The sequence below is a fragment of the Coloeus monedula genome (genome assembly GCF_965178545.1).
Source record: "Coloeus monedula genome assembly, chromosome: 9".
NCBI classification, from domain to species: domain Eukaryota; kingdom Metazoa; phylum Chordata; class Aves; order Passeriformes; family Corvidae; genus Coloeus; species Coloeus monedula.
Window position 1 is genome coordinate 4,695,695 of NC_138789.1, and position 26,721 is coordinate 4,722,415.

Genomic DNA, 26,721 nt, shown 5'->3' on the forward strand with positions numbered 1-26,721 from the left:
GCCACAGTATTTAAAGCCCCTCTGAAGTCAGGATGGATCACGTGCCATATACAATTTTTTTTATTCCTGTTTTTAACTCCTTCCCTCAAACAAGCGAGGTTGACCTACCACAGATACAGGGTGAATCTGTAAACTATGCATTCATACTCAAAAAAACATGAGGTAAAAGAATATTGAAGGAGAAATTAGCTGAGCTCACCTTCTCTACTGGCTACAAAACATTTGTGGTACAGTGCTCGAGATCTCACTCAAGCCAAAAAAGTTGGTGGGGATGGTCTGTCTTCCTGCCTCAATGCTTGAAATATTAAACAAAACAATTTGGTGCAAACAGAAATATCAAAAAGTAAAAAATCTACATGTTCTCATGGACTCACAGTCCATCAGGTCTTCTTAAAATTAACAAAAATCACATGCAATAAGCAAAACGGGTGTTCTTAAATCATTTCAATTTTGCTATCTAATCAAAACTGGCTTCCAAGTCCCTAAGTTGATTTCTAGCCATTTGCAGACACCAAGTTTTAACACAAGCTCTATTTTCTTTTCAAGTGAGGTGAGTGGAAAGATAAGCACCTCTAAAATTTAACAGGGTTGTCCCACCACAGGAATGTTCAAAAATGATGAACTAGAATGTCCCAAACACGAAAGCTCTCTGCCTGAGTCAGAAGTGCACTCCAGTGCATGGTAATAGGCACAGTACTTACAACAAGGAGAAAACTAGAGCTTAGTATGAAGATACGGCCTCATTTTTCACTGCAGTGTTGTACTATTAGCATTCAATTACTTCCCTACACCAATTAACTCCTGTTGAATCTTAATGTGATAGTGAGAACTTTAATTCAAACCATATACCATGTCAATGCTATGATCCTAACAGCAAAAATAGATTTTATTTAAGTCACCCGAGCCCCATAATCCCTCTGCCTTTTTATAACACTGTGAGCCATATAAGTGCAGCAGCTGCATCAGGACAAGAATCTTCCCTGATTGCCATTAAAAACATTAACAAATACAATCTATTTTGAAATAAAAATCAGTTGGCTGTGATTAATAGTTCTCAATTGTTCATCTCTCTGCAAATTGAAGAGCAGCAGAGATAGTGATCGAGGCTCTCTGGAGATCCTGTACCTATGTTCAAGCACAGAACATAGGTTAGATCATTCATTCTGACAAAACTTTCACCTTTTGAACAACCCACAGCAGAGACCCATGATGTGAATCCCTCACTTGGCCTGTGTCTCACACTTCATAAACTCTTAAAACCAGACTAGCGACCTACCAAACCCAGAACATCAAGACCCAGCAAGGAGCATACTTGACCTTCCAGCAGGTTCTTCAACTCTATCAGAAACACCAACAAACAGATCATATAACTTTACAAAGAAAACTGGAAACATCACGCTTGTCACTTAGCAGCCAAATCTAACAATCTGATAAACCCAAACTTCCCAACCTGAAGGATTGCAAAAGCAGTTTTGAAACAAACTGAGGCACGAAATGTGTGTCAGGATCATGTGTTTCCCTCACCAGTGAAATAGAGAACTGCTCTAATTCCCTGACTCCTCATGAAGAGCACAGCCTTCACATCACCGAGGCTTCAGGATGCGATGGAGTATGCCCATAACAAGACATGTGCCTAAATTCACTGGTAACAGTTGTCCTGATGTAAACTTCAACCTGGGGACACTTTGCTCCTGGATCTGCAAATCACTTAAAGGCCCATTTCATGTCATGGAGGTGCCTAAATCCCCTTCAAGGACCCATTTCGTGTCACAGAGGTGCCTAAATCCCCTGCAGGTCAATGGTGCACAGGCCCATTCACTGCTCTCCTGAATCACGGCCTGCACAACTCTTCCAGCATGAGCTGAAGACTTATCTTGCAGCTATTAAACATGATGATAACAGGAATTACTCCATGCTGGAAGGATTCTGTTTAGAACAGCTGGGTAAGGCCTGTGGGGAGGGAAAGCCAAGGGGGAAGATGGGCGAACAACCCACCACAGGAACAGCGTCCTGTGCTATTGGCAAAATTGGTGAAATGACCTTCAGCAGAGGAAGGAAGGGCAAAGAGCAGATCACAAGATGAGGGCACGCACATTTTATGATGTTTAAACTTCACTTAAACAACAGCAATCATCTGAGTGTAATGAGCAGAAGGAAATGTGTTCTTTCAGCCAAGGCTCCTGTACTCCTTTCTTCTAAATGAAGAGTCACACATGGCCTAAACTTATAGCTATAAATAAGCAGGTGGTAACACCACACCGTCCTAATTAAGTTCTACGATCATTAAAGCCTTTCTGTTACTATGCACAGGGCTTGCTGCTTTGCCTCAGCCACTGGAAGGCCTTGCCATGCACTGCTCACCCGAGTTCCTGCCTCAAACCTGAGCTCTTGTACCCATGGACTCTCTCCTCCAGCCCTCCCATGGACTTTCCTGCTGCTTGGCAGCACCAAGTGAGCGATCTGTGATCACCCAGCCCCAGCTGGGACGGTTCTCAGCTCTCTCCCCCATCCCCTCACTTCTGAAAGGGCACATCAAGCAGCTTACTCTGCATCTGGGGTGTGGGGAACACTCAGGATGTTGTCAAGGCTTATTCGGAAAGACAAACGCTTAGATGATCAGGTAGTCTGTTCATAATCCTCAAATTCAGAGTTTGTTTAAGCCCCAAATTCCTGGGGCTTAAAATTGCTTTCAATTAATATTAATATTAGGCATGTTGGGCCCCGGGGGAACTGCACAGCCATAACCACAGACACTCAGCACATGCTCTCCTGAACTGACCAGAAACTCTGGCCAACATTAATAACACAATACATGTTCTGAGAATATTTTTCAAGATCTAAAGGTATTTTCCTTTCAGCAGGTCCTTCTCTCATTAAGACCGCAACTTCACAGTCAATTTGGAATCATGGAGTCGTTTGGGTCAGAAGGGACCTTAAAGCCCATTCCATCCCACCCCCTGCCATGGGCAGGGACACCTTCCACTAGCCCAGGCTGCTCCATGCCCCATCCAACTTGGACACTTCCAGGGGTGGGACAGCCACAGTTCATAGCCATTTGATTCAGGTCTGACACTAAACAAAGAAGACTGCAGAGGAGAAACCACAGATATATCAGGAGTAAGTCTTTCATCCCAAACATTCAATAAACTGGACTTCCCAAATTAATTAGGAAAGCAAATTTTGCAGCATAATTATCTTGCTGAAAGACGAAAAGATCTCTCAAAGTGTTGTTTAAAATTCTTTAACATCGAAGAATTGATTTAAACACTGTAGACTTGCTATTTATCACAAAAACCAGAGTACAGTGAATAATTTTGAGACAAGAAAAATAATATAATAACTAGTAATATGATTTAATTCTACATGCAGCATTCTGCTTCTTGTTATATTTGGTCTCAGCTATCAGCCTACTGGAAAAACCAGCCAAGAATTCTTCAAGCCCTGCCAGAGCTACAAATACTGGCCAGAAATATTTGTCATATCACAGCTCAGTTTCCAAAAAGTAAGATGCTGGACTTCTACAGCCAGAAAAATACAAGGCGCAAAGGACAATAAAAAATGAACTTATTTAATATTGTTGGAATGCATCAGATCAAATGAATCCAAGCACTCTTAATCCTGTAGGACTGCAGCATGACAAATACACTTCATTTAGATACTCAGCCCCTGTGAGTCAAACCAGTCTGGAAGATTCAGCCTCACAACTGCTGGATGTTACTCAATTAGTGTGAGGCAATGATTTCCAGCCCTCAGCAACCAAGGCAGCCTCCTCCTCTGGAGAACCAGACGGCTTTACCTTGGATTAAATTGATCGATTTTTCCACTGTGTGCATAGAACAGCATTGTCAGGCAATTTGAGTTCACTGGCCACATTATTAATGGACTTAGCTAATTTTTTCAAAGCACTCATAAAATACAAAACAAGGTGTCTTATAATGAGGTGTAATTGCAGCAGCAGCTTCTGCAACACGTGTATCTCCAAGCGAAATGTGTTGACACAGACATGCCCTTAAGAAGTTTGGGGTTTATATTTCTTTACTGTAGAGTACAATATCTTCAGCCACAGGCTGTCCTACTCATTTCAGCCAGCCCACCTGTTGCAGTAAGCCCTGCTCCCAGGAGAAGGACACCAGCGGGAATAAGTTTCTCTCAAGGAAACCTCTTTGCCGTGTATTTCAGAACCCAGACATTCAGTAACACTAGCCAAGGTAAATCCCATGTACAAACCTAACAAATTAGGAAAACATTAGGAACCCTATTTCTTCATCTTTCATCAGGAAAAAATTAGGAGCAAACCCAAATGCATCTTGGCTCAGTCACATGTGTGCAGATGCCCAGCCTCCAAGCCAGGATGGCTGCTCTAAGATCCTGTTTTCACCCACCCTACTGTAAAGCAGCAGCAATGCTCAGCTGTCCAACTAGAATATTTACCACCTATTTAAAGTGAAAAAATGCCCTGAAAAGTGTCAATGATTGGAATCAGGAAAGTTCTTCAGATGAGTTCACGTGTAAATATATTGAAGATACTGACTCTGAAAGAAATGTAAAGCAGGATTTGTGTACTGTTTTAAAGAGGATGAGAAAACCCTTCTCCAAGCTCATTTTGACATAATATAATGATGTCAAAAGTTCACTACTTACATATCTGCGCTAATTGATCAGAGTGGCTGAATCTAAGCTTTGACTAATACCAAAGTGCAAAGCCGGCTGAGAAGAAGGCACTTCACAATACAACATTGTTCAAGTGGAGGAATACATCAAGTAGGATTTTGCTGGTATCTGTCCTGGAGCTGGATTTTCACTAAGGACTGGGATGATGAATAGTAATGAATTGGAGACTACAACTGCTTTCCAAAACCACAGAGAGCACCAAGCCAGGAAAGACTCGGTTTTGCAGGATTCAAAGTTATCTTGACAATTTGGGAGAGATGTCCTGAAAAAGTCAGGAAATCATTCCAACAGTGTCCTAGGTAGTGCACTGGCAGGAATAACCAACAGGATACAATAATATATTGATATATCAGTAATAAAACAATCAACATGGAAGCACTAGCCTATGCAGCAGCTCTGCTGGACAGGATCTAGAAGCATACTGGACACCAGCCATCAGTATCCTCCTCCTGCAACCAAGCCAGGCCTCGTCCTGATGCATTTAGAAGCTGGGATGGCTGCGGAATACGTGACTTGGCTACAGGCACCAGGAAGGTCTCAAAGAACAAGAATGATGACAACGCCACATGAAGGAGAGAAAATACTCCATGAACTAGAGCTCCTCAGCCTCCAAGGTGACAGCAGTGAGACACAATGTTCTCCTGCTCTCCATACCTACAACCATCCCAAGGACCACGAGGACACGCAAGTGGACCAGTAATGCGGGGATCTGGATGGCAATGTGTTTAACTAACAGTTTGATGGCAGCACTCCAGTCCTTGCACTGTATCCTTCACAATCCCAACATGCCTTCCCTTCTCTACTAATCCTACTCCCGGCTATCAATCCTATTTCAGCTCTTGATCCTTTTCCTAGTCCACTCCCACAACTTTGTTCCTGACAACTTCTTCATTCATGTAAGGCAATGAGCTTGAGGCAAGAGCAGAATAATTATTTGGTATCTCCCACCCCAGTGTTAAGTTCCTCTAAACTCAATTAATCACGAAGAACCGCTGGCAGCTCCCTATTTGCCAGCAAGATACACCAAAGTAATAAGTGATTCCACATTCTGCTTCTGAAGACAAGCTATTAAATTCACATACTGTACTACTTTAATCAAGAGTAGTTAATTAAGCTGTTCCCCTGATATGAATTTTTATCATTCTGCACCAGCCATACATCACTTTACTAGGACTCAGACTGGGACCATGATGCATGTTTGCAATCTGTCTTTCCAAATTAATCTGTCACCACTTGTAAACTCAAAGTGGATCCAATACATTTCATCTGTAAGGTAATTGGGCTGTGATTGGGGACACTGAGGACTGGAGGGTGTGTGATGCTGGAGCACCACTTCACAAAAGAATTTCAATGAATTACAAATCACCCACCATGACACAAAACACTTTGTTAATATTTTAGTCTGTTTGCCTCATTTTATTTCCTTAAGTGAACTCAGTTTCATGCTCTATGCCACCATCATAAAATCAATTCAATAACTTATATTCTCATAGTAATCATCAGCATCCATAATGCAGGAGTCGTAAGTGCAGGCCATAAAGAGAGGGAGATCTGGAGTGTCAGGTTATTAAAAACATTAACCTATGATATGAATCTAAGTCTAAATTTATTACAAGCAAAAACCCCCCAACAATTTTCTGTTCCCGGAGCTTAAGGACAGGCTAATGCAATGTTTTTCTAGAAAAAAAGACTTCAAACACAGCAGCCAAGAAGCCAGATTTGGATCTCTTCTCTTTTAAAGTACTCACAGAAGTAGGATAGTGAAAAAATGACATCACTATTTGGCTATGTGACTTAATCGTAAGAAAATAGGTTTATGAAGTAAAAAAGTGAACAAAATGAAAACCTGGACAAGTTTTTCAAACATTAACTGGGAATACTCTGCTGTTATGCTGTGAGAATCGGCTGGAATTTATCCCCAGGAAAATAAGGAACATAGAGAAGACGTGTTATCTCATCTAGCCTTTTGTGAATCTATGCCATCAAGTCAAGCCAAGCCTTCCATAATCCCACCCAACCACTTTTATGTAGGTTTTCTAAAAGGCAAACCTGATGAGGCTGATGTGAACTGGCTCTTTTCACACCTCACAATTTTAGAGACTTTTTTAAGGCAATACAGCCAAAGGAGGTGGTTTAACATGGGACTACTGGATCCCCAGCTCCATCAAGAACCCAGTGAGCTGGCCCTGGCAAAGCCCCTGTCTATGGAGACAAAAGGACAAGCACATCAGGGCACCTAGGTTACTTATTTTTTAATGAAGATAGAAAAAACCACTATAGTTTGTTTACTTGAGAAATCAAGTAGAGCCAGAACAGCTTCCAAAACCCAACCAGGCCCACAAGGAATATGCAAGTCCACTCCATGAGCCCTTGAATCGCCTCTTGGCGCACAGGCCTTTTATGTGTTTTTCCCATTTAACAGATTTGTCTAGATACATTCACAAATATGGGTATTTACATAGCATGACAGAATGGTGTATTTAGAGATTTTAAGCAGAAGAACATTCTTTCATGCTCATCATAAAATGAAAGCATGCCAAACTTTAACTAAAGAAACATGTTCTAACACCGAGAAACTTTTATAATTAATCCTTGCCTTAGATCATCTCAGAGAGAGTTATGAGTCTAATTACTGTCAGTTGAGAAATTGCTCATGCTTCTGAAATGGCTGAAACCAGACCCTGGGTAACAGACAATCTGAATCCCTTCCATCCCATGACCAATTTACGGCTAAGCCCTGACTCACTGCATTAAGTCCAAAAACATTTCTCAGCATTAGCAATAGCTCATTGCAGGAGGAACAACGGACATGGGTGTGGGGGGGAAAAACCCCCTCCAAACTCCGCTGCTTTACAGAAGGGATGAAGATAATACATTGCTAAAATAGTCTTTTTTTGATGTCGGTTTTTTTTCTTAGAGCACCAGGGCTATTCTTAGAGGAGTTACATGGTGTGCAGGTTGCGGCGAGCGATGGCTTGGCCAGTGGCCAGCCCCGGGATGGGTTTGCTGCGAGGCTGAGAGATGCCTTCAGCTCAGGAAGAGATTTCTGCTTGCTTTTTTAATGAAGAAAAGGAAAAGAAGATGCAGAAAAGTCCATACACAACCAGCTAAGAACGAGCTGTACTCTGGAAAGATGTGCCACCTTCTCCTCGCATCTGCCATCACCCAAGCCCTGTTTCAGTGCTGAATGTTTTCCCAGGAAGGAAATGAGCATAAACACTTCAGAGCGTTCTCATATGGATGTTAATCTTTGGAAAAGCTGGACAGGATGCAGTGACTTAGAGAGCCAGGAGATCTCCAGAAGCAACAAGTCCCACAAATATACAAGCTGCTAAACTTGTGCATGCAGCCAAGCCCTTATGAAAAAAAATAAGGCACATTTTGACCTTGACTCACTCTTAAGACACTATGAAGCAACTTGAAGCTGGTTATTTCAGAGCCCCAGCAGTCACCTGAAAGGGCTGAGACTTCCCATGCCTAGCTCAGGTGTTTGCTTGGCTAAGGGTGTGCTCTCCAAGTCTACAAAGAAGTTGCTGATGCCAGAGAAGCTGCCTGACACCCCATCCCTGGAAGTGTCCAGGCTGGACGGGACTTGGAGCAACCTGGGATAGTGGAAGGTGTTCCTGCCCATGGCAGGGGGTAGAACTCTACAATCTTTAAGGTACCTTCTCACCTGAACCAGTCTGTGATTCCATGATTCCATAAAAAGGAAAGGGTGATCTGGCAAATGCACAGCATTTCAGCAGAAGTGCCACACTACCAGCATTGCTCCAACCAAATCATCCTCTGGGTTCCGTCATACCTGACAGCCAAATCTGTCCCTCCTCTCTCTCACAGCAGCTTTGTTCTTTGAAAGGCTAAAGAAACAGAGAAAACCAAGGGAAAACAGGCAGGCTGATGGCACTCCCTCCCACCTCCACCCAAACTGCCCCTCCACACCACAGAGCCCAACATCCAAATATCCACAGAATCAAAGAGTTTGGGTTGGAAGGCACCTTAAAATCCACCTCGTTCCACCTCCTGCCATGGGCAGGGACACCTTCCCCTAGCCCAGGTTGCTCCAAGGCCCATCCAGCCTTGCCTTGGACACTTCCAGGGATGGGGCAGCCACAGCTTCTCTGGACAACCTGTGCCAGGGAAGAATTTCTTCCCAATATCCAATCTGATGCTGCCCTCTTGCAGTTAAAGGCCATTCCCCCACAGTTTTCTCACTCCAGACCCTTGTCTCAGGTCCCTCTCTCTTGTAAGCCCACAGCAGGGGAAGAGGACAGCATTGACCCCTCTGTCACATAACTTTCCCTCACCAGGTTGGGCCTTTTTTAACACACTGGGTTTTGGACATTCCCCCCCCAGGTCACTCTCCTGGAAGTACAAGGATTTCAGAATAAAAGTACTCGTTTGGATGAAATTTTGGAGAAGAATTGGTAATATGTGAGCCCATTCTTGCTGTTTTTGCAGGTAGAGCAGCTGCTTCTGATTCCCAACACTTGCCTTCAGGTGCTGCTGCAATACAAACTACATTTAAATACACACACACACACACACACACAATTATAATATGATCACCTTATTAAGAAGCACTGGCTTTGTGTTCCCATGCAGAGATTATCTGTTGGCTTGAATCTTTTTTTTAAAGCTGCCTGTCTTTGATGGTATCCCATGGAAAGATTACATATTAGATAGAGAAGCACATGGTCCACACAGACCAAGTGTGGGAGATGAAAGCAGAGCACTGAGAGCTCTGTCTGAGCTACAACGCTGCTTCTTCCAGGAGCAAGGAACAAACAATCTAAAGCAAAAAAAAAGGGTTTTCTTCCCAGTCAGAACAAATATGAAGCTGCATATTAATTTAGGTCAGTATTACTTTAGTATCTGTATAAACCACTGCTTTCCATTAGAAATTATTCATTAATTATTCAGGAGATTTTTTAACATACCTACATGTAATTCCAAACTCAATATGCACAAGAGTCTGAATTACAGGCTCAGCTTGTTCAGAATATCAAGTTTATGCCAGTAAAGGCAAATACTTCATTTCCATAGGGGTTTTCTTTCTGTCCTCGACTTTTTCTTGCTTAAAAAAATCCTGAACTCTTGAAGGTTATAATCTTACATTGTTTTCCCTTCTCCCAGTCCAATTTCTTACTCTTCTTTCCACCAGCTGAAATGCAGAAATCCCTTCCAACACACATTTGAGTCTCCCAGCTGCCTGCAGAGCAGCTGGTCTTGGCTAGCCACAAAATCAAAGGGAAACAACCAAAGTCCAAAAGCTAAATTACAGTGAAAAACAGATGAGTCTGAGTCCCTTCCAGTCCTGGTGTAGGAATACACAATGCAGATGGATGAATACATTCACTGTTTTATTCCTGGAGGTGGCTGAAGCACTTCTAGTTCAGCTGGAAGCAGCCCAGCTCCTTTGTCCTGGGGGATGGGGGTGGGGGGGTGGGGGCACTGTACAGGGCACCAGCAACACCCCAAGAACACCAGGAATGCCATCAGTCTCCGCACCCATGAGCGGAGGTTACACCCATCCTGCTTTAATCCACCACCAGGGATAAATCCCCCCCTCTTGGTTCACTCACCTGCTCCCTGAGGGTCACCCCATGGCTGCACAGCACCCCAGCAGCACAGAGCCCCTTGGGCAGGGCACAGGTGAGGGTGCTGTGCCCTTCCCAGCACTCCCAGGACGTGCACACAGGTGAGGGAGGCCAGCTCCTTGGGAAACCTGGATTTGCCAATTCTGTTACCCTGAGCACACAGCAATTAAGGCTAAAGAGCTAAAGGACCCATTAATGCAGCTAATGAGCCTCCCCAGCAGCCGTCTCCAGCTCTCTTTCCCTTTCTCTGGAGAAGACACCATTAAATCAAGATCTTTCCTGCCCACGTGTGCCCTCACATCCCAAAAAGCCTAGGCCTGGGTAGCCCAGCCCCTGCATTTCCCTGGAAGAATTAAGAAGAAAAGAAATCCACTCAAAAATGTTCACCATAGTTTCAAGTAATTTTGAGCAAAACACCATTTTCTCCACAACAAATGTGAAACATTTCCCACCTTTGCTCACATCTAGCGGTGAAGCACAACCAAAATATGGAGCAAGCAAACACAAAACTCTGGCTGCAGTGGTGGGAATGTTCCTGCTCAAGGATGATGTGAGCACAGAATTGCCTAACAGGTGGAAACCTAACCAAAGTAGTGACTACTGAAACAGGAAAGTAACATTTCAGGCTCATTCAGTACAACAGACATTGTCTACTTGAAGCTTCGTTAAATAACCAGTGCTCTCTGCTACCACTTGTGCTCCTGGGACTACTCCTCACTCTTGGATCTTCTAGTTTATGTTGCCTGCAAAGGTATTTTTTTACATTTCTTACTAAATAACCAGGATGAATGGGGGAAAACACCAAGCTAAAAATAATTTAGGTGATGAAGAAAGCCTCATGTGGACTGGATTCTGGACAAAAATGGCATTTTTGGTGTAAAAAAATCCAAGTTATTTCAAAACAAGAATGGTACGAAGTGGACTGGGAGCTTCTGATTTTCTAATCCCAGAACAGAAGAGCAACAGGGCTTTTAAAAAATTCAAAGCTGAAAACGTTGGTTTGAAAAAATAAGTTAGAAAATCGTTTGTCAAATAATGACAACTCTGGATTACACAACACGCTGCTCTCATGTGCTGTTCATGGCAAGAAGAGAAGTTCAGGGCTGCAGAGAGCCCTTTGAGTCTCTTCTCACCTCTCCTTGTGGTGCTTCTGCTCCTTTTTCCCTTTCCTGTCATGTTTTTCCCTTCCTCCTTTACCCCTCCAACCTCTTCCTGGGATGGTCACTTAACTCCCACTAACGCACATTCCTCCTTGGGCTCTGGACTGCTTTAAGGTGCCTTCCAACCCAAATCTTCTGAGATTTTATGGTTAAATCTCCAAAACTGGATGCTGGAGATCTTCACATTTTTCATCTGACCAGCTTCAAGTTCACCTCCTTTAACTGCTCTTCAAAGACATTGGTTAGGAAAGTTTTGAGAAGAAAACACTTTCTATTGAAAAAAATCCCTGCAGTATAAACAAGCTTCAGCCAAAACACATTGATTGTACAAAGGATCTGCCTGAAACCAGCCCTAAAGGTCACACCCCTCCAAGGGCTTCACCTCAGCTCCAATACATCAAAATTAATAAATTCATAGAATCACAAAGGTTGGAAAATCCTTCTAAGATCACTAGTCCAGCCATTGACCCAGCACTGCCAAGGCTGCCACTAACCACCTCCCCAGGTATTGGTCTGGGGTCTAAAATGGCACATCCCTCCCCCCTCTTTACCAGATGCAGTACTGTATTCAGACTAAAACTGAGAGATCACAAAGGCTGCACGGATAAACATCTAATGAAGTACCTATGGATGAATTTGTTGTTATCTCCATATTCTACAACAGTCTGAAATTAGCACCTCACCAGATATGGAAATCCTGGGCCCTACATTTCCTCCACAACCACCTTGACTCAAGGAGTCTCTGAAAAGAAAGTGTGAGCAGACCCACATAATATCTATAATTAAACGTGAACAGATGAAAGGCTGAATTACTTTGCCACTATCACAAGGAGGTCAGGAGATCACAGCTCACCTGTGGTCAGGAGTACTCCAAACTGGAACTCTCAGGCCATAGCAGCTGCCTGGATTTACAGCTTTAGTCTCTATCAGTGACTTCTGATGATTTTAGGTATTTCTACGTGTTCCATTCCGCCTGTATCTTGCCTTATCCTCTGTTCCAAAACAGCAGAGTTAATAATTAACACCTAATAGGCAATTGCTGAATAGCAATGACCAAAACAGAAGATACAGAGAGTTTCTCTCGATGACAACTTGCAAAATCCTACAGCTCATCTTTCTTAAAGCTTCAGTTCTGCAAGTGTGGAGACACTCAAGTTCTTTAAAAAAAATAAGAAGAATAAAAAAGAATCTGAAGGTTCCCAGTCCTCACAATGATGGAAGAAACTCTTAAATCAAGAACGTGCCACCTTGCCATGACTGCTGACTCCTCTGTTTCACCAACAGCTCTGTGTCCATCCTCCTCAGCAGCATCAGCTTTCCTGGGGGGGTGTGTGGAAATCCCAGGCAGAAACTCACCTGTTCAAATTATACAGGCATGGAAACAACATAACCTGTATGGAAAATCACCTGCTTCCACAAGTGACAGTGGGAACACCTCTGCAGGATTTGCAAGAATTGTTTCCACGAACAATGTGGGCTGGTCCTGAACCGTGTTCCTGAGAGCTGCCCATCACTGCTACATTTTCTCCACATCAAGCCTGCAATTACATGTTGCTTCTGGACACCGTTATTTTAATACACTTTGAAAGAAATATAATTATATTTTTTTAAGCTTTCTACTTTAAAATCACTTTCACCAAGAGCTTGAAAACTCATATCATTCCACCTCTCCATAGGGCACTGTGCAGATTTATTCAACAAAGGGGAAAGAAGGAAATAAGGTCTGGTCTGAAGAAATGCACCTGGAGCACAATAATTTTTATATGATTTTCTGACTTGCTAAAAATATTTATTAATAGTATTCACTTATCTTCTAAATTTTAAAAATTAAATATTGGAGGAAAAATGAATACTTCTTCACCAGAACCACTTTAATGGAATCCAGAAGAAAAAGAATATTAATACCCAGTGCAATCATTTACTTTGATGTCTATATAATACGCACTGACCCGTAAGTGGAATGAGCTAAAACTGCCATAAATTCATTACGAGAAACCATTCTTTGAAGAATATCAATGCAAATTTGAAACTAAATGGGCAATATGGAAATGAGCTAATTGCACAGCATTTAAAATAACTGGCTCCAGTAATAATGTCATTTCTGTGCACTTCTATTTCAGCTGAAAAAACACTGGAGAGGCTGGGTTATGAAAATTGAAATGCTGTAGTTACTTAGTACTGATAGTGATAGGGCACCATTCATTTAGGATCTCAGACTTTGGAGGAGAAAAAAAATCCAGAGGATGATTGTGTAATTCTCATTTCTCTGAGAAAGGGAACCTCGGATGGCATGCCATGTAAAATGTGCCAACCCAGGCCCTGTCAACAAAGACTCGAGGAAAATAATATCTATTCCCAGGGGATTTTCTAGGTATCATCTTATACAAGTAGAGTGCAAAATTCCTCTTAGTATCCTACAAAAGTTTGGGTTGGACAGGCCTTAAAGCCCATCCAGTGCCACTCCCTGCCATGGGCAGGGACACCTTCCACTATCCCAGCTTGCTCCAAGCCCCATCCAACCTGGCCTTGGACACTTCCAGGGATGGGATACCAGGCATCCAGAACGATAAAGGTATTTTCCTCCATGGATCTGGAATGCACTTTCCCCAAGTGGTGCCCAGCCCCTGCTTTGCCCTCTGTCCCGGTGCTGCTCAGAGAGGCTCTGCCTGGAGGAAGCCCCACCTTTGCCCTTGCAGGTGCCTGGGGCAGGGGGCCAGGGGTTCCCAGCCCACCCACCTCCTTTATCCCAGCGTGAACCCTGCCACCTCGGGCAGAAGGAGCTTGGTATTATACCCCTCCCTCCTTCACCTACTTTTGAATTTTAATCCCTGGCTTCCCTTTACTCACTGATTTTGTAGCTGCATTTTTGTAGCAGCAGCTTTTGTTTGTGGTTTGTTTCTTCAAGTGGAGGGAGGAGAGTCCAGATGTGGAGCAGCTCCATGCTGGGCTGAGAGGAACTTGTGGGACCTGTTCCCACAGAGCTGCCGCGGGCCCTGGGGTTTGGCTGACACAGCATCTGGGCAAAGTGGATGCCTGTCCCCGTGGGAAAACCTGTGGGAGAGCAGGCTGGCCTTGGAGCCCTCCGTTCCCTGCTCTCGCTCCCAGCAGCACAGGAGCTGTATGGATGAACAGCACATTATCTCATCTCCATGCACATGCAAAGAGATGCTCACTTTGTCCTTTTAGCACTCCTATGGCTCAGGAGAAAAAGGGCATCTCAATTTCTTTTTCCCCTCCCACAATGACCCAAGCTGCATTTTGCTGTGTGTATTTGTAGGTTTCGTCCTGCCTGGATTCCAGCACAAGAACCAACAACATCTCCAAGTATTTCATAAAGCTGAGGCTTTACACCAGTACATATATGCTACTAAATGTACTGGTATCCTGTACCTAAACAGGCTACAAGAGAGATGGAGAGGGAATTTGGACAAGGGCCTGGAGTGACAGGACAAGGGGGAATGGCTTCAAACTCACAGAGGGCAGGGTTGGGTGAGATACTGAGCAGAATCTCCTCCCCGGGAGGGTGGTGAGGCCCTGGCTGCCCCATCTCTGGAAGTGCCCAAGGCCAGCTTGGACAGGGCTTGGAGCAAGCTGGGATAGTGGAAGGTGTCCCTGCCCATGGCAGGGGGTGGCACTGGATGAGCTTTAAGGTCATTTCAACCTAAACCAACCTGGGATTCTGTGATCTGAAAGCAGAAGGAAAAAGGGGGGGGGGGGGGGGGGGGGGGGGGGGGGCAAGAGGCAGAGAAATTAATAGCCTCTTCTTTATATAAAGAATATCTATCTATCTATCTATAGATATAGATATCTGTCCTTTACAGTGGATAATAAACCAACAGGGTGAAGTTTTCCCAACACTTGTACTGGAGCTGACCCTGTGCTGGTGGAATGGGGCTCCTGGAGAACGTCACACACAGCAAGGAAAGCAAACGAAGGGCCAGCACAGGATTTAACACAACCAAACTCTTCAGGATAGACAAAACCCAGAAAAACCTCTTCTTTCTAAGGGCTTGAAGGCTCTTGGGCATTTCTGGTTTCTTTCCCCTTACAAGCAGAGCATGAGCAAGTTCAATCCTGACATTGTGTGTTCTGAAACACTGCCACAGCACAATGGTTTAAAATAAATAATTAGGACATTAGAGCCAGATATCTTCACACTAGAATATGCATTAATACATGCTAACTTCAGTTTTTACAAAGCTTTTCACCAATGTACTGCACCAGTGCTGAGATAAATATGCAGTTATGCATTTAAAACACTGCAATTCAAAGCTTACCTAGCAATAATAAGCAGCACTGGCTTTAAGTATTTTAAAGTACCAAATTAATTATATTTCCGTGCTTAAATTTGCCCTTGTGGTATTTTACATCTGCAGAAAGGAAAACACCACAAATATCCCCAATAAACTTACTGGTGGCTTATTTATTTTTTATTTAGTTTTTTTAGCACCTAGATTGAGCAGGTTGGTAATAGAATTTAAATGTATTTTCCTAAATCGATGTGGAATTCGGCACCTTTGCACTGCACATCACAAATATTTATGATTTATGTATCTATAACACACACTTTACATCTTGTGTATAATATATACATTTAAATAGGGGTCTTCCCTTTCACATATTACATATTATATAGTTATTAAGATGTTTCTTTCTGTATTTTCTGACAGGCTTTTAATTTCACACACTTCATCTATCAGATATTACTGTCTACTTTAAACATATCACTGCAGAAAATGATAACTGGTGTTGAATACAGAGTCACAGAGGTGGGGGTTTGCAGTTCCAAGTTATGTGGAGCTGGGTGATAAATGGAGAACAGCAGCTGGGCTGAGAAGCTCAAGAGAGACAAAAATTACATTTGCAGGTAAGTGGAGTGGAAATTTGTGGAAATTGGGTAAAACAAAAAGCAAAACATAGTTATTAAAGGTGGAGTGAGAGATAGCAAGAGCAACAGAGAGGCAATTTTCTCCCAGCTCCAGCAGGAATTCATCTCAAGCTCTAATATGCAATTTCACTACAGAGCTCCAGGATGAAACACAGGATTATACCTAATTGTTTTGGGGATTTGGATAACAAACTATAAAAATCCCAGTAAGTGGCCTTTTGTGCCAGTGCAGCCCAGAAAAGAATGAATGAAAGCTATAAGAACATCCAAAACCTGAACTGCAATAAATATCAAGATAACCACCCAACACAAAAGAAATGCAGCTTTAGGGACTTGGTATTTTCAGGGATATCTGTATTATAACAGCCCAATTCAGAGGAAAATTGATCCAGCTCCTGAAGTTTGCCAAAGCAATGCTAAGCTGCAGGAATATCACACACCTTCTCATTTTACCTTTTCTGGCAGTAATATTTTATAAGGGAAAGCCAGGAGTGCTGCAAGAGTATGGAATGAGGACAATTAAATTTGCCCTATTAAGAGTATTAAAAAGGCTGTTATATAATAGTATTCTGTATATTTAACATGATGGTGTACAGCCTAACAGTCCTTTCCAAACAAAAATTTAATAGATGTTTATTAATGCATTATTTATTTTAGTCATACCTGCTTGTAAAATATTAATACTGCCTGAGTTTTGGCATTTTAGCTTTCCAAAGTGACAAATCCATGTGATTAGCCACCATTACCTTTTGCTAATACCTAGGGCCAAAAAAACCCCATCCAGATCTGCTGAGTGGCAAACTCAACATTGGCAAAACTCCCTTTGTTATGGAGAAGGCTTATTTTAAAACCTTCCCCCAAGAAGGTGAGGAAAGGCAGGAGAGGTTTTGTAGAGCCACTGTGGAGTCATAGGGAGCTGAAATTCAATTTTAACACATGGTGGAGTTCAGCACCGCATGTGGCACGTTGGCACCAAGCTGGGCATGGAGACAAAGCCCAGGATCCCAATAAACCATCCCAGCCAGCCCTTCTGCTTCTGAACTCACAAATAACCATCCCAGCTACTCATTTACCTCCAGGAATAATAGCACACACGTGACCTTCTACGCACCACGTCACATGAAAATTAGCACAGCTTCCGCGTTTCCTCACATGTGTGCGCATATATATATATATATGCACAAACCAACACTTGTGATTTAAAAACACATATAATACGTAGTACAAATTATTTCCTTCTTTCACCTACCTACTAGTTCTTCATTGATCTGACACCAAACATCCCTGGTGTCACTGAGCAGCCACCAAAGCACGTGCTGCAGTGACAGCATCCAGCATAGCCCCAGCTCTCCAGCACCTAATCCTGCTACATCCCATTCCCATCCTGCAGGCTACAAGGATGTGGGACTGTCAGCTCAAGCACAATGACTCTGGCTTCGTTTTGAGAGTGGAGATGCTCAGGAAGGTGTCAGAGGTACTGGAATGAAACCAGGAGCAGAGATCACAGTGGTAGGTGGAGAACTGGAGAAACAACCTGACTAAAGAAGTGAATGAGGCCTATGGATACAAAGGAATGGCAGGAAAACAAGCTTAGTTTATCTTCTCTTACTTTCTTTTTTCCCCCCTACATTTTAATCCAAGGGGGACTTTGATTCCACCAGAAAATGTCTTCCCATGGAGCATCCTGTGTTTCCCCTGGCAGACAGTCCTAGCACAGCCATTCCCATTGGCACTGCATCTTAGGAGCATTTCTGCTTTACTGTGCCAGACCTACTCAAGTTTTGAGCCCTGCTTAAGCCTCACGTTGAAGCTGAGAAGGTGGTGATTCACTGGCAGAGCCTCATCTCTCCCAGAGATACCCACATTTGCACCAGCCCTTCTCTGGCTCTTCCTCAAGCAGAATCAAAGCCTGGGACTCTGGACCACAGCACCCCAGTGTGAAATGACAGTTCCCCTGGTGACTGCCATGTCCTCCCACTCTCTTTATCTATGTGTGACCTTCTTTCCCCTGACTCAGAAATACTGCAGCACCAAAGGCAGAGATGGCAGCACATCAAAGAGCCTAAGCTACAAGGGAAGCAGGTTTATTTTCACTTGAGCTGAGATTTTTTTTTTTTTTTAAGCAAGACATCAAAATATCTTAAAAAAGTAACAGAGATGATAATGGGATCAAAAAATTCAATGGCATCTGAAAAACGTAATTCAAGCATCATTATCAGGGGATAAGATAACCCACCCAGAGCAGTTCCCAGACACTGAGGTTACACATCTCATCTGGGCTGTGTTTCTGAAGGGGATGTGAATTTGCAGCCCCGTGACAATAAAGAAATGTGGGATTAAGAAACAAGAGAGGAGGAAAAAGGGCCAGCTCATTCTCCCACCGCCTTTTCTTGTTCCTAAAATTTCAGTTGCCTGGAAATGGCTGATGAGAAGACAGGATTATGTAAGTCCTTGCCAACTTCTCACATGTTAAGGAAATTAAAGCCTGAGTGATGGGTAGCTTAACCCATCTTCTAAGCATTGAACTAAAACATGTTTACTAAGGAGAACTTGAACAGTGAAACCCCTTTAAAAAAACCCAGGAGTGATGAGGACTTGACGATTCCCAGGATTAAAAAGCTGCATATATTACAGACAAGGTAATCCCCTTATAGTACGATGAGGAAAAGGAAAATAAAGCCTTTTTGGTGGTCAAGACAGTTTTTGTTTTAAAGCATATCCATCCTGTCTGGCTGAAGACGTTCTTGTGTTATTGCCTTTTTTTTTTCCCTCCTGATAAACATGACAGAGAAGAGCTACATCAGCCTTCCAAATCCTTATTATTACATTTTCCAACAAACTCACTGCTCCCTTCTAACATGACCCACCAGTAATAAAATAAGAAGCACTGTGCTCTTCCTACATTTAATAAGGTGAACACTTGGGTGCTACAAGACAGCAGGCACCAATCAAAGTGCAAAATAGCTGGAGCTAGTTTTGAATAGAGCTGCAGCAACTGTGTAACCCCAGCAGACCTGAGCTTTCCCGAGCTCTTCCTTTCTGTCATTCCAGTGACACTGTACCTTCTGCAAATACTCTCATTTAACTACAGCTGAAGGCCAGTTGAAAATCTAATGTAGAATCACAGAATATCCAGAGTTGGAAGGGACTCTCAGGGATCACCGACTCCAACTCCTGGTCCCGCACAGGACACCCCAAGAATCTCTTAAAAACCTCTAAGAAACCCTCTAAATCCCACTCGAAGCTGAAGTTGCACAACTCACTGGAGCATCAGCAATGCAAAACTGCAGGTAGCAAACAGCTGATCTGGAGGTTGAAGAAGAAAACGTGTTGCCTGCTGCTCAGCCACAGGATAGGACAGCAAAATAAACTCCATTTGCTACAGGAGTGCACCTGCAGTTGTGTGATATGCGTGTCTAGGAGAGGGAATATAAAGTAGCCAGGTTGCAGAAGCTCACATCTTCATGAAAATTTAAAAATCCCAAACAGTGGCTTTTTCTACAGCCACCCAATAATGGCAAAAGGCAAATCCTCAACTAGTGATAATGGCTATGGTTCCACTGGAATCTGCTGCTAATGTTTCCCCTCTGGACCTACACATGGAGGGGGGAAAACCCAACCATTCTACGTGAAGAAAAGCTGCACTGCATGAGTGGAACCAGATGTGAAAACTTGCACCTAACTACAAGAATTGTGGGATGTCTTTGAAAACTTCAACTGGGCAAAGCCCCAGGCAGCCAATAACAAAACCTACAGTCCTTCAGCTTTAGAAGGGAAGAAATAACTTCTCAGAAATGCCAGAAGTGACTCAACCGTGATTTTTAAGCTGCTTCAACAGCATCTTAGTTATTTCAGGTAGTCCTAAGAGTTTACCTGTAATTGCCTTCCCTTAAGTGGAACTACGAGCTGGCAAAGTGCTCAGATCCAGGCAAAAGAAACACACATGATTTTTGTGACTGCTGTGTTATGAATATATTGGATTTTTCTGTTCCAAACTGCCTTTCCTGGGAATTTTAAAACACAGAAAACAAGCAAGTGTAGAGCAAATAATATCTACGTAAGTAGGTCATTTTCTTAATGGCAGGGAAGTGCTGTTTTACTCCAGCTCGTTTGTAACACAGACACGCACATTTCCAAATAAAGCATATTTCTGGATCTGCAAGGGAGGGGAGTGACTTATAATCATGGAGGCACTCACTCCAAGATCAAGTAGAGCCTAATTCAGAAAGACAAGCAGGAAAAAGTCGTATTTTGCACCTTCCATGAGAGCTTTGCAGGGAGTTGTGACATTTTGGAGAAAATCCTCTCGCTGCGCATAAGCCGGAGCTGGAGGGTGCTGCACGCCGCATATTCCGTCACAAAAGCAGAGCCACGTTAGTTCATTAGAGAAGTGATAAGTTCAATCCTTACCAAGTTTTCTTGGTTCCTGGCTGCTATTTTCTGATCATCTTCTCCCCCATTTTTCATGTATTTGACCTCTTCCACTGGTTTGATCCTATACTCATCTGAGCACCAAGAAAAAAAAAAAGAAAAAAAAAAATTTTGAACCAGTGTAGTTCAGCAGCTGGGATAAAAACCAAACTAAAACCAAAACAGCTGACTAGAATAGACCCTAGTTAAGCAAAGCAACTAAAAATTACATGTATATCTTTTCAAAGGCTTACATGTGACTAATATAAAGGAAGTTTCTCCTGCCTGAAGCTTCAACAAGAATTTCAGCAGCTCTCTGGTCTAGTATAGCCACGGCACCAGGAAACAGGGATGTTTGGTGTGTACTTTCCCCCAGATCCCTAGTTTTCTGTTTAGTATGTTCAATATAAACAAATTCTTTGCTCCTGCACCCTCCCTGGATTTTAACTCTCAGTGGACCAGTACATGTACAAGTCACGTACAGTGGTACTCCAGAGAGGAGTCTGCTCATGGGTGTTCCTTGTACAGCAAAGCTGATGGAGGCTATTGAAAACCTAGGTTAAAAGCTGAAAAAAGCCAACCCACACCATAACCACTTCACTTTTTTTTTGGTTTTCCTAATGACACAATGCACAGTCATAGAATGATTTCTGGAGAAAAGGCCCATGCTGACCATCTTCGTCTTCCAACTTCCCCCACCAATCACCATTTTTCCTGCACATGAACGTTACCCAGATAGAAATTCAGCCAGAAAATAAGTAAGAAAAGTAAGATTCTTGGTTTGTCCATAATATTTATCAGCTCTTCAAATACTAGAAATTCCCAGCTCTAATGCCAGCATGGAAACGTTATCTAACATACAGGTGCTATACCACAGTAAACCCAAAGTTCCAGTAAAGGGATTTTTTTTTCCTTGGTAGGACAAGATGGGATTTCAGAAAAATTGATTCATCCCTGCAGCCTGTGAATCCAGTTCTCGCAGGACCAACACTGCCTTTGCTCAGTTGCATTTTGCTCTGATTATCTTTGTAGCATGTGAATCTATTGGAAAAAACACCTGGAGTGGTACATCCATCCTCCTCCAGTCAGGATAAACAATGCAAAAGAGAAACTTCATCCCACAAAAATGGAAAATATTAATACAAAGTGAAATGAGACACAATACACTTGGAATAAAGAGCAAAACCTTGGCAAATTAGAAGACACTGCACAAACTTTCCTCATTTTTGGGGGGGTTTTCAAGCAATTTCTCTCACTTACTAAGGGAAAAACAGAGCACACATAGGTTTTTCTGGGTTACTGTGTTTGTTATTTAGACAAAGTTATTTTCAGGAAGCTGTTAACCACATTCTAGAAGTTAAATAAGCCTTGCTTTGGAAAGTAAGGCTTATTTTTAAAATAAAATTGTTTCAAAAAACAGTCTTATTTTAAAAAATATATCATGGGTTTGCGTATGGTCTAGCCCATAGTCTATATGTTTTCTTTATCACAGAGTTCAAATAAACTGAATCTATCACATAGAAGCATCTCAGATGCAGAGCCTCAAATCAGATGGAAGAATTTAAGACAATACAATTAGATTGGTAAATGTGAACAACTCTGAGGTTTTTTTCTTTTTTTCCAGTGTAATTCAGCTAGTTTGGAGGTGACAATTCATAAACCCAAAAAGGTTGAACACAATAAAGCCTGGGAATTAGAAGTATTTGATTGACCGCAATTATCTAACTTACATTTTCCTCCCTGCCTCAGTGCTCTCTGTTGTGAGAGCAATAAAACCCACACACAGAAAAAGCATCAAACTCCCACAGAGGCACGCAGGGATCTGAATGGGGAAACAGATGAGCAAGAGAAAGCAGCACAAAGGACGTTTCCCAACCCACAGCCAATCAGTCAATGTGCACTGGAGGAGAGAGTATGTTCAGCCCAGCCCTGTGGAAAACCAGGAAGGTATGGAGGGGCTGACGTTCCATCGCAAAAATAACCCTGAAATGTGTCTGCTGCTTATTCCAAGAGAATAATTGTGATCAAACACCACAGCCAGGCAGCAGCTGATCCTGTGGGGATGGTATAGGAGGGATGCTTCCTTGGAAGGCATCATCTCTTGGAGAAAGTCAACCAGGGCACCGAGGAGTCCCTGACGGATAGCCAGGATAATCAGGCTGACACGCGAAATTATGATACACCTGGATAGGATGGAGTCTTCTAGAGGTCAAAAATGAAATTTTAAATTCACAGTGGACACAGGCACAGATCCTTCAAATGCTGCATTGTCTGCCAGATACATCAAGTAGCTCTGAACTGGTGGCAAAGAACTTTGCACAGATTTCTTATGATATTTCCAGAGATATTTCCATCAGTGTTAGTAAACTTCAATACTTTCCTGATAATACAGTAAGTATTCAATTATCTCTGGCACAGCTGGTGTTAGTCTCCCCTCCATCCTACCAACTGCAGAAGTGCAGACACCTGGGTAATTTATGCCCAAGGTATGCAGCAGCAAGAAAGTTTCCAAAAATAAACCAGTCATTTTTCATAGCATTTTTTGGACAATGTGAATCCACCACAGCAAACAGCAAGTCTTACTTTGGAGAAATCCACCTTCTCCTTAGGAGAATGGCTTCCCACTGCCAGAAGGCAATGTTAGATGGAATACTGGGAAAAAAATTCTTCCCTGTGAGGGTGAAGAGGCCCTGGCACAGGGTGCCCAGAGAAGCTGTGGCTGCCCCTGGATCCCTGGAAGTGTCCAAGGCTGGCTTGGACGAGGCTTGGAGCAGCCTGGAACAGTGGAAGGTGTCCCTGCCCTTGGCAGGGGGTGGCACTGGCGGTGCTTTAAGATCCCTTCCAACCCAAACCATTCTGTGATTCTGTGGATACAGATTTTAAAAAATCAGGAAGTCAAAGCAGAAGCCCCTGCAGATGTTGGCAGATCAGCCTTGTAATAGAAAGTGTCCTACAAAATTAATACAAATGTCCTGGCTCTAATAGATGGTATGTGCTTGAGCAGAAGAAATCTCTGCTTGTATCTCAAAAAGCAATAAAGCTTTGACACAATCTAAAGCTGAGAATCTGCCTTTAAGGCCAAGAGATTATCTCCTGGGATGAGGCACACTGGGGAAGGGGTTGAGTGGCCGGCACTCAGGCTCCAGTGCCTCAAGAGTGATGAACAGCCCAGAGTGCCTGGCAGTTCCCAGCTCCAGCAATCCCAGGGGCTCTGAGCAAGCTGTGCACACACCAAGATCAGACTAAAAGGCAAATGTAGCACTGGCCTGTGGAAAGCCAGGGATCAACCTCATTTTGGTTAATAACTGAGCCATCAACAACTCTTTTATCAGCTACACACCGAGACGAAGGGAGCAGATACGAGATTCATTAGGTTTGAAGCAACATCATTACTCGTAAGCTCTCCTAGTTCCCTATCACAGGCAAAACACTTTCCTTAAAACAAGGAGCACTGATATAATACATTGGTAACATCTGTTAGTATTGAGTAGTCTCTTGCTGGGAGGAGGTATAAATAGGTATGATTCCACTTCCAAAGGGAAAGGAACAGCTAAGTAAATATACTTACATAAATATAAGAATTATACAGCTAGGGAGGACACTGTTTGCTGGTGTAACAGAGAAGTAACACCTTAATCACAGGTAAGACAACATCCTTTATTTCAAATATGCTAAATATAGTCATTAAAATCAAATCATTATTTGCAGAAGATGAGTCTTGCACTGCATTATGCTATTTTTGAGAGGACACAACGATATATAGATTTTTTTTTTACTAGGTGAAGACAAAATATAAATACATTACACATAAGGTAAGGTGTCCAGAAACTACAGATTCTGAGCTATTTATGAGATTGTTCTTGTTCTAAAGTTACTGGCAGCATGAAAGCACTGCAAGTGCAAAAGAAGGGATGTTCAAGCAACAGACAGACCTCGAAGCACATCATCAGGTGTATGGTCATTAATAGTTTTAGGTGAATATGAAAATTACATTAAAGACAGGTTGGATGAATGGGCCCTTTCCTGTAGGTAGGTGCAAAAAACTGCTAACCTGGTTTTGTTCAATAACATAAGAGTGACCTGCAGCTGAAGAAGTAAAGGATGATAAAAATCACCTTTTGAGTTTTACTTTCTGATTTCTACAGAAGTAAACACAGCATTTTGAGGTATTTTGGTCTGAGTGATCAGAAACAAATCCAGAGAAATCCTGAAATGTTGATTGAGATCCAGTAGGATCTCATTAAGTCTGGCAGCCAACAAGACCTTTAAAACTGTAAGAAGTTCAGGATAAAAGAAATCTGTACTCTATGCATATTTACCTTGGTCTTTTTCCTAAATACAGTTTTATATCAAAAAGAAAAGTGAAACATATTCATGTTTCTTTCTTGTATAGAACTAAAAATCAACTAGTGATAAAAAAAATTGGGACTCTATCACTCAGAATGTGATATGTCATATATAAAGATGAATACATCCTTATGCTCCTTTCAGGAGTAAAAACAAAATCAAGTATCATCTTCTATTGTGTGGTGTATTATACAAATAGAGAAAATTTCCCGTAACTCACATGGGGGAGGAATGGCTCTACAGGACTGTCACAGCAAATCCTGAGTTGAAGAAAAGCAACTCAATTAAATCAAAAGAAAAACAACATAAATGAACCACAAATAAAAGACAGAAATACTGCTAGCATAACACCCACCACAAAATCACAGGATATAAACCAGAAAGCAGGAACGCCTCTAGATCCAAACTGTGGAAAAGCATGGGGAAGAAGAATTTTGAACTTGAATATGCTGCAAAAATTCTCAGCAGGAAAATCTTATGAATGAAGATCTCCATCTGGAAACAGATAATTCCACTCAAACATGTCACCCAGTTGCCATGGCAATGTGACAAAGAAAAACAGCACTCATTAATAACGATTTCAGTGATAAATGAGCATATCAACTTAGAATATTGAAACAATTACTGGGTGGGGGACACAAAACTGTGGTGGTTCCTATGAGAAAAATGTCTTCAGCACTTCCAGACATGGCTGTAAGTGCCTTTACCACAGGAATATGGGCAATGACACTAATTCTGGCTCAGTTTAAAGAAACGAAAAACACCAGAAAAAAGCGTAACTTTGTCAAATATATCTGGAGTCACTGTGGCTTTCAGAGAAATATCTGGTTAAACAGCAAGCCTTTAAATAAATAAATAAATAAATAGAATGCTGATTTACACTGCACTACCACTTCAGACATCTAAGGACGAACAGATTTGGTTCCACTGTCATCAAGAGGGATGATGGGTGAGCATCTCCTCTATTTTTAGAGAGATATCAAGTATCAGGCAGGAGGTGAGTGGTACTTCAGTCATACCACCCAGAGGGAAGTTTCTAAACACACCTTCATTTTCCTGTGCCACATGTTTTTCTTCAGTCTCCCTTGCCTATTGCACAACATGCCAAGATGTATCCTTCATCCAGACTAAACCACACATTTGTTCTGTAAAACAGGAGCCTTCTGTCTAACAAATTCTTCTGCACTGTACTTACTTCTGCCAGGTGCAGAAAGTGCTCCTACTGCTGTGAATGCCACAGATCAAAGCTTCGCGTGCTCCCCTCTCCCAAAGGCTTGAAAGCTCAAAGCTATATTTAGATAAAGGACTGAACTGCTTTTTCTAAAAATATTTGTTAAGAACCATAAGAGATTTTGATGCAATTCTACTGAAACATAGAACAGCAGGTGAGCCACTTAAATGCTGAGAACAGAACATGCCAAACATCCCAGAATGGTTTGGGTGGGAAGGGACCTTAAAAATCATCCAATTCCAAACCCCTGCCATGGGCAGGGACACCTTCCACCAGACCAGGTTGCTCCAAGCCCCATCCAGCCTGGCCTTGGACACTTCCAGGGATCCAGGGGCAGACACAGCTTCTCTGGGCAACCTGTGCCAGGGCCTCTTCACCCTCACAGGGAAAACTTCCTTCCCAATATCCCATCTAACA

General features: G+C 42.5%; 1 protein-coding gene across 2 annotated transcripts in view; it reads right to left on the reverse strand.

The window, feature by feature from the left end:
- LOC309575953 (uncharacterized protein C1orf21) overlaps window positions 1-26,721 on the reverse strand; it is a 108,980-nt gene that overhangs the window by 24,900 nt on the left and 57,359 nt on the right. For both annotated transcript variants that reach the window (XM_082286847.1, XM_082286848.1), the window contains exon 3: window positions 20,727-20,821. In XM_082286847.1, coding sequence (XP_082142973.1) covers window positions 20,727-20,821 — 95 coding nt within the window. The remainder of the gene's footprint in view (window positions 1-20,726; window positions 20,822-26,721) is intronic.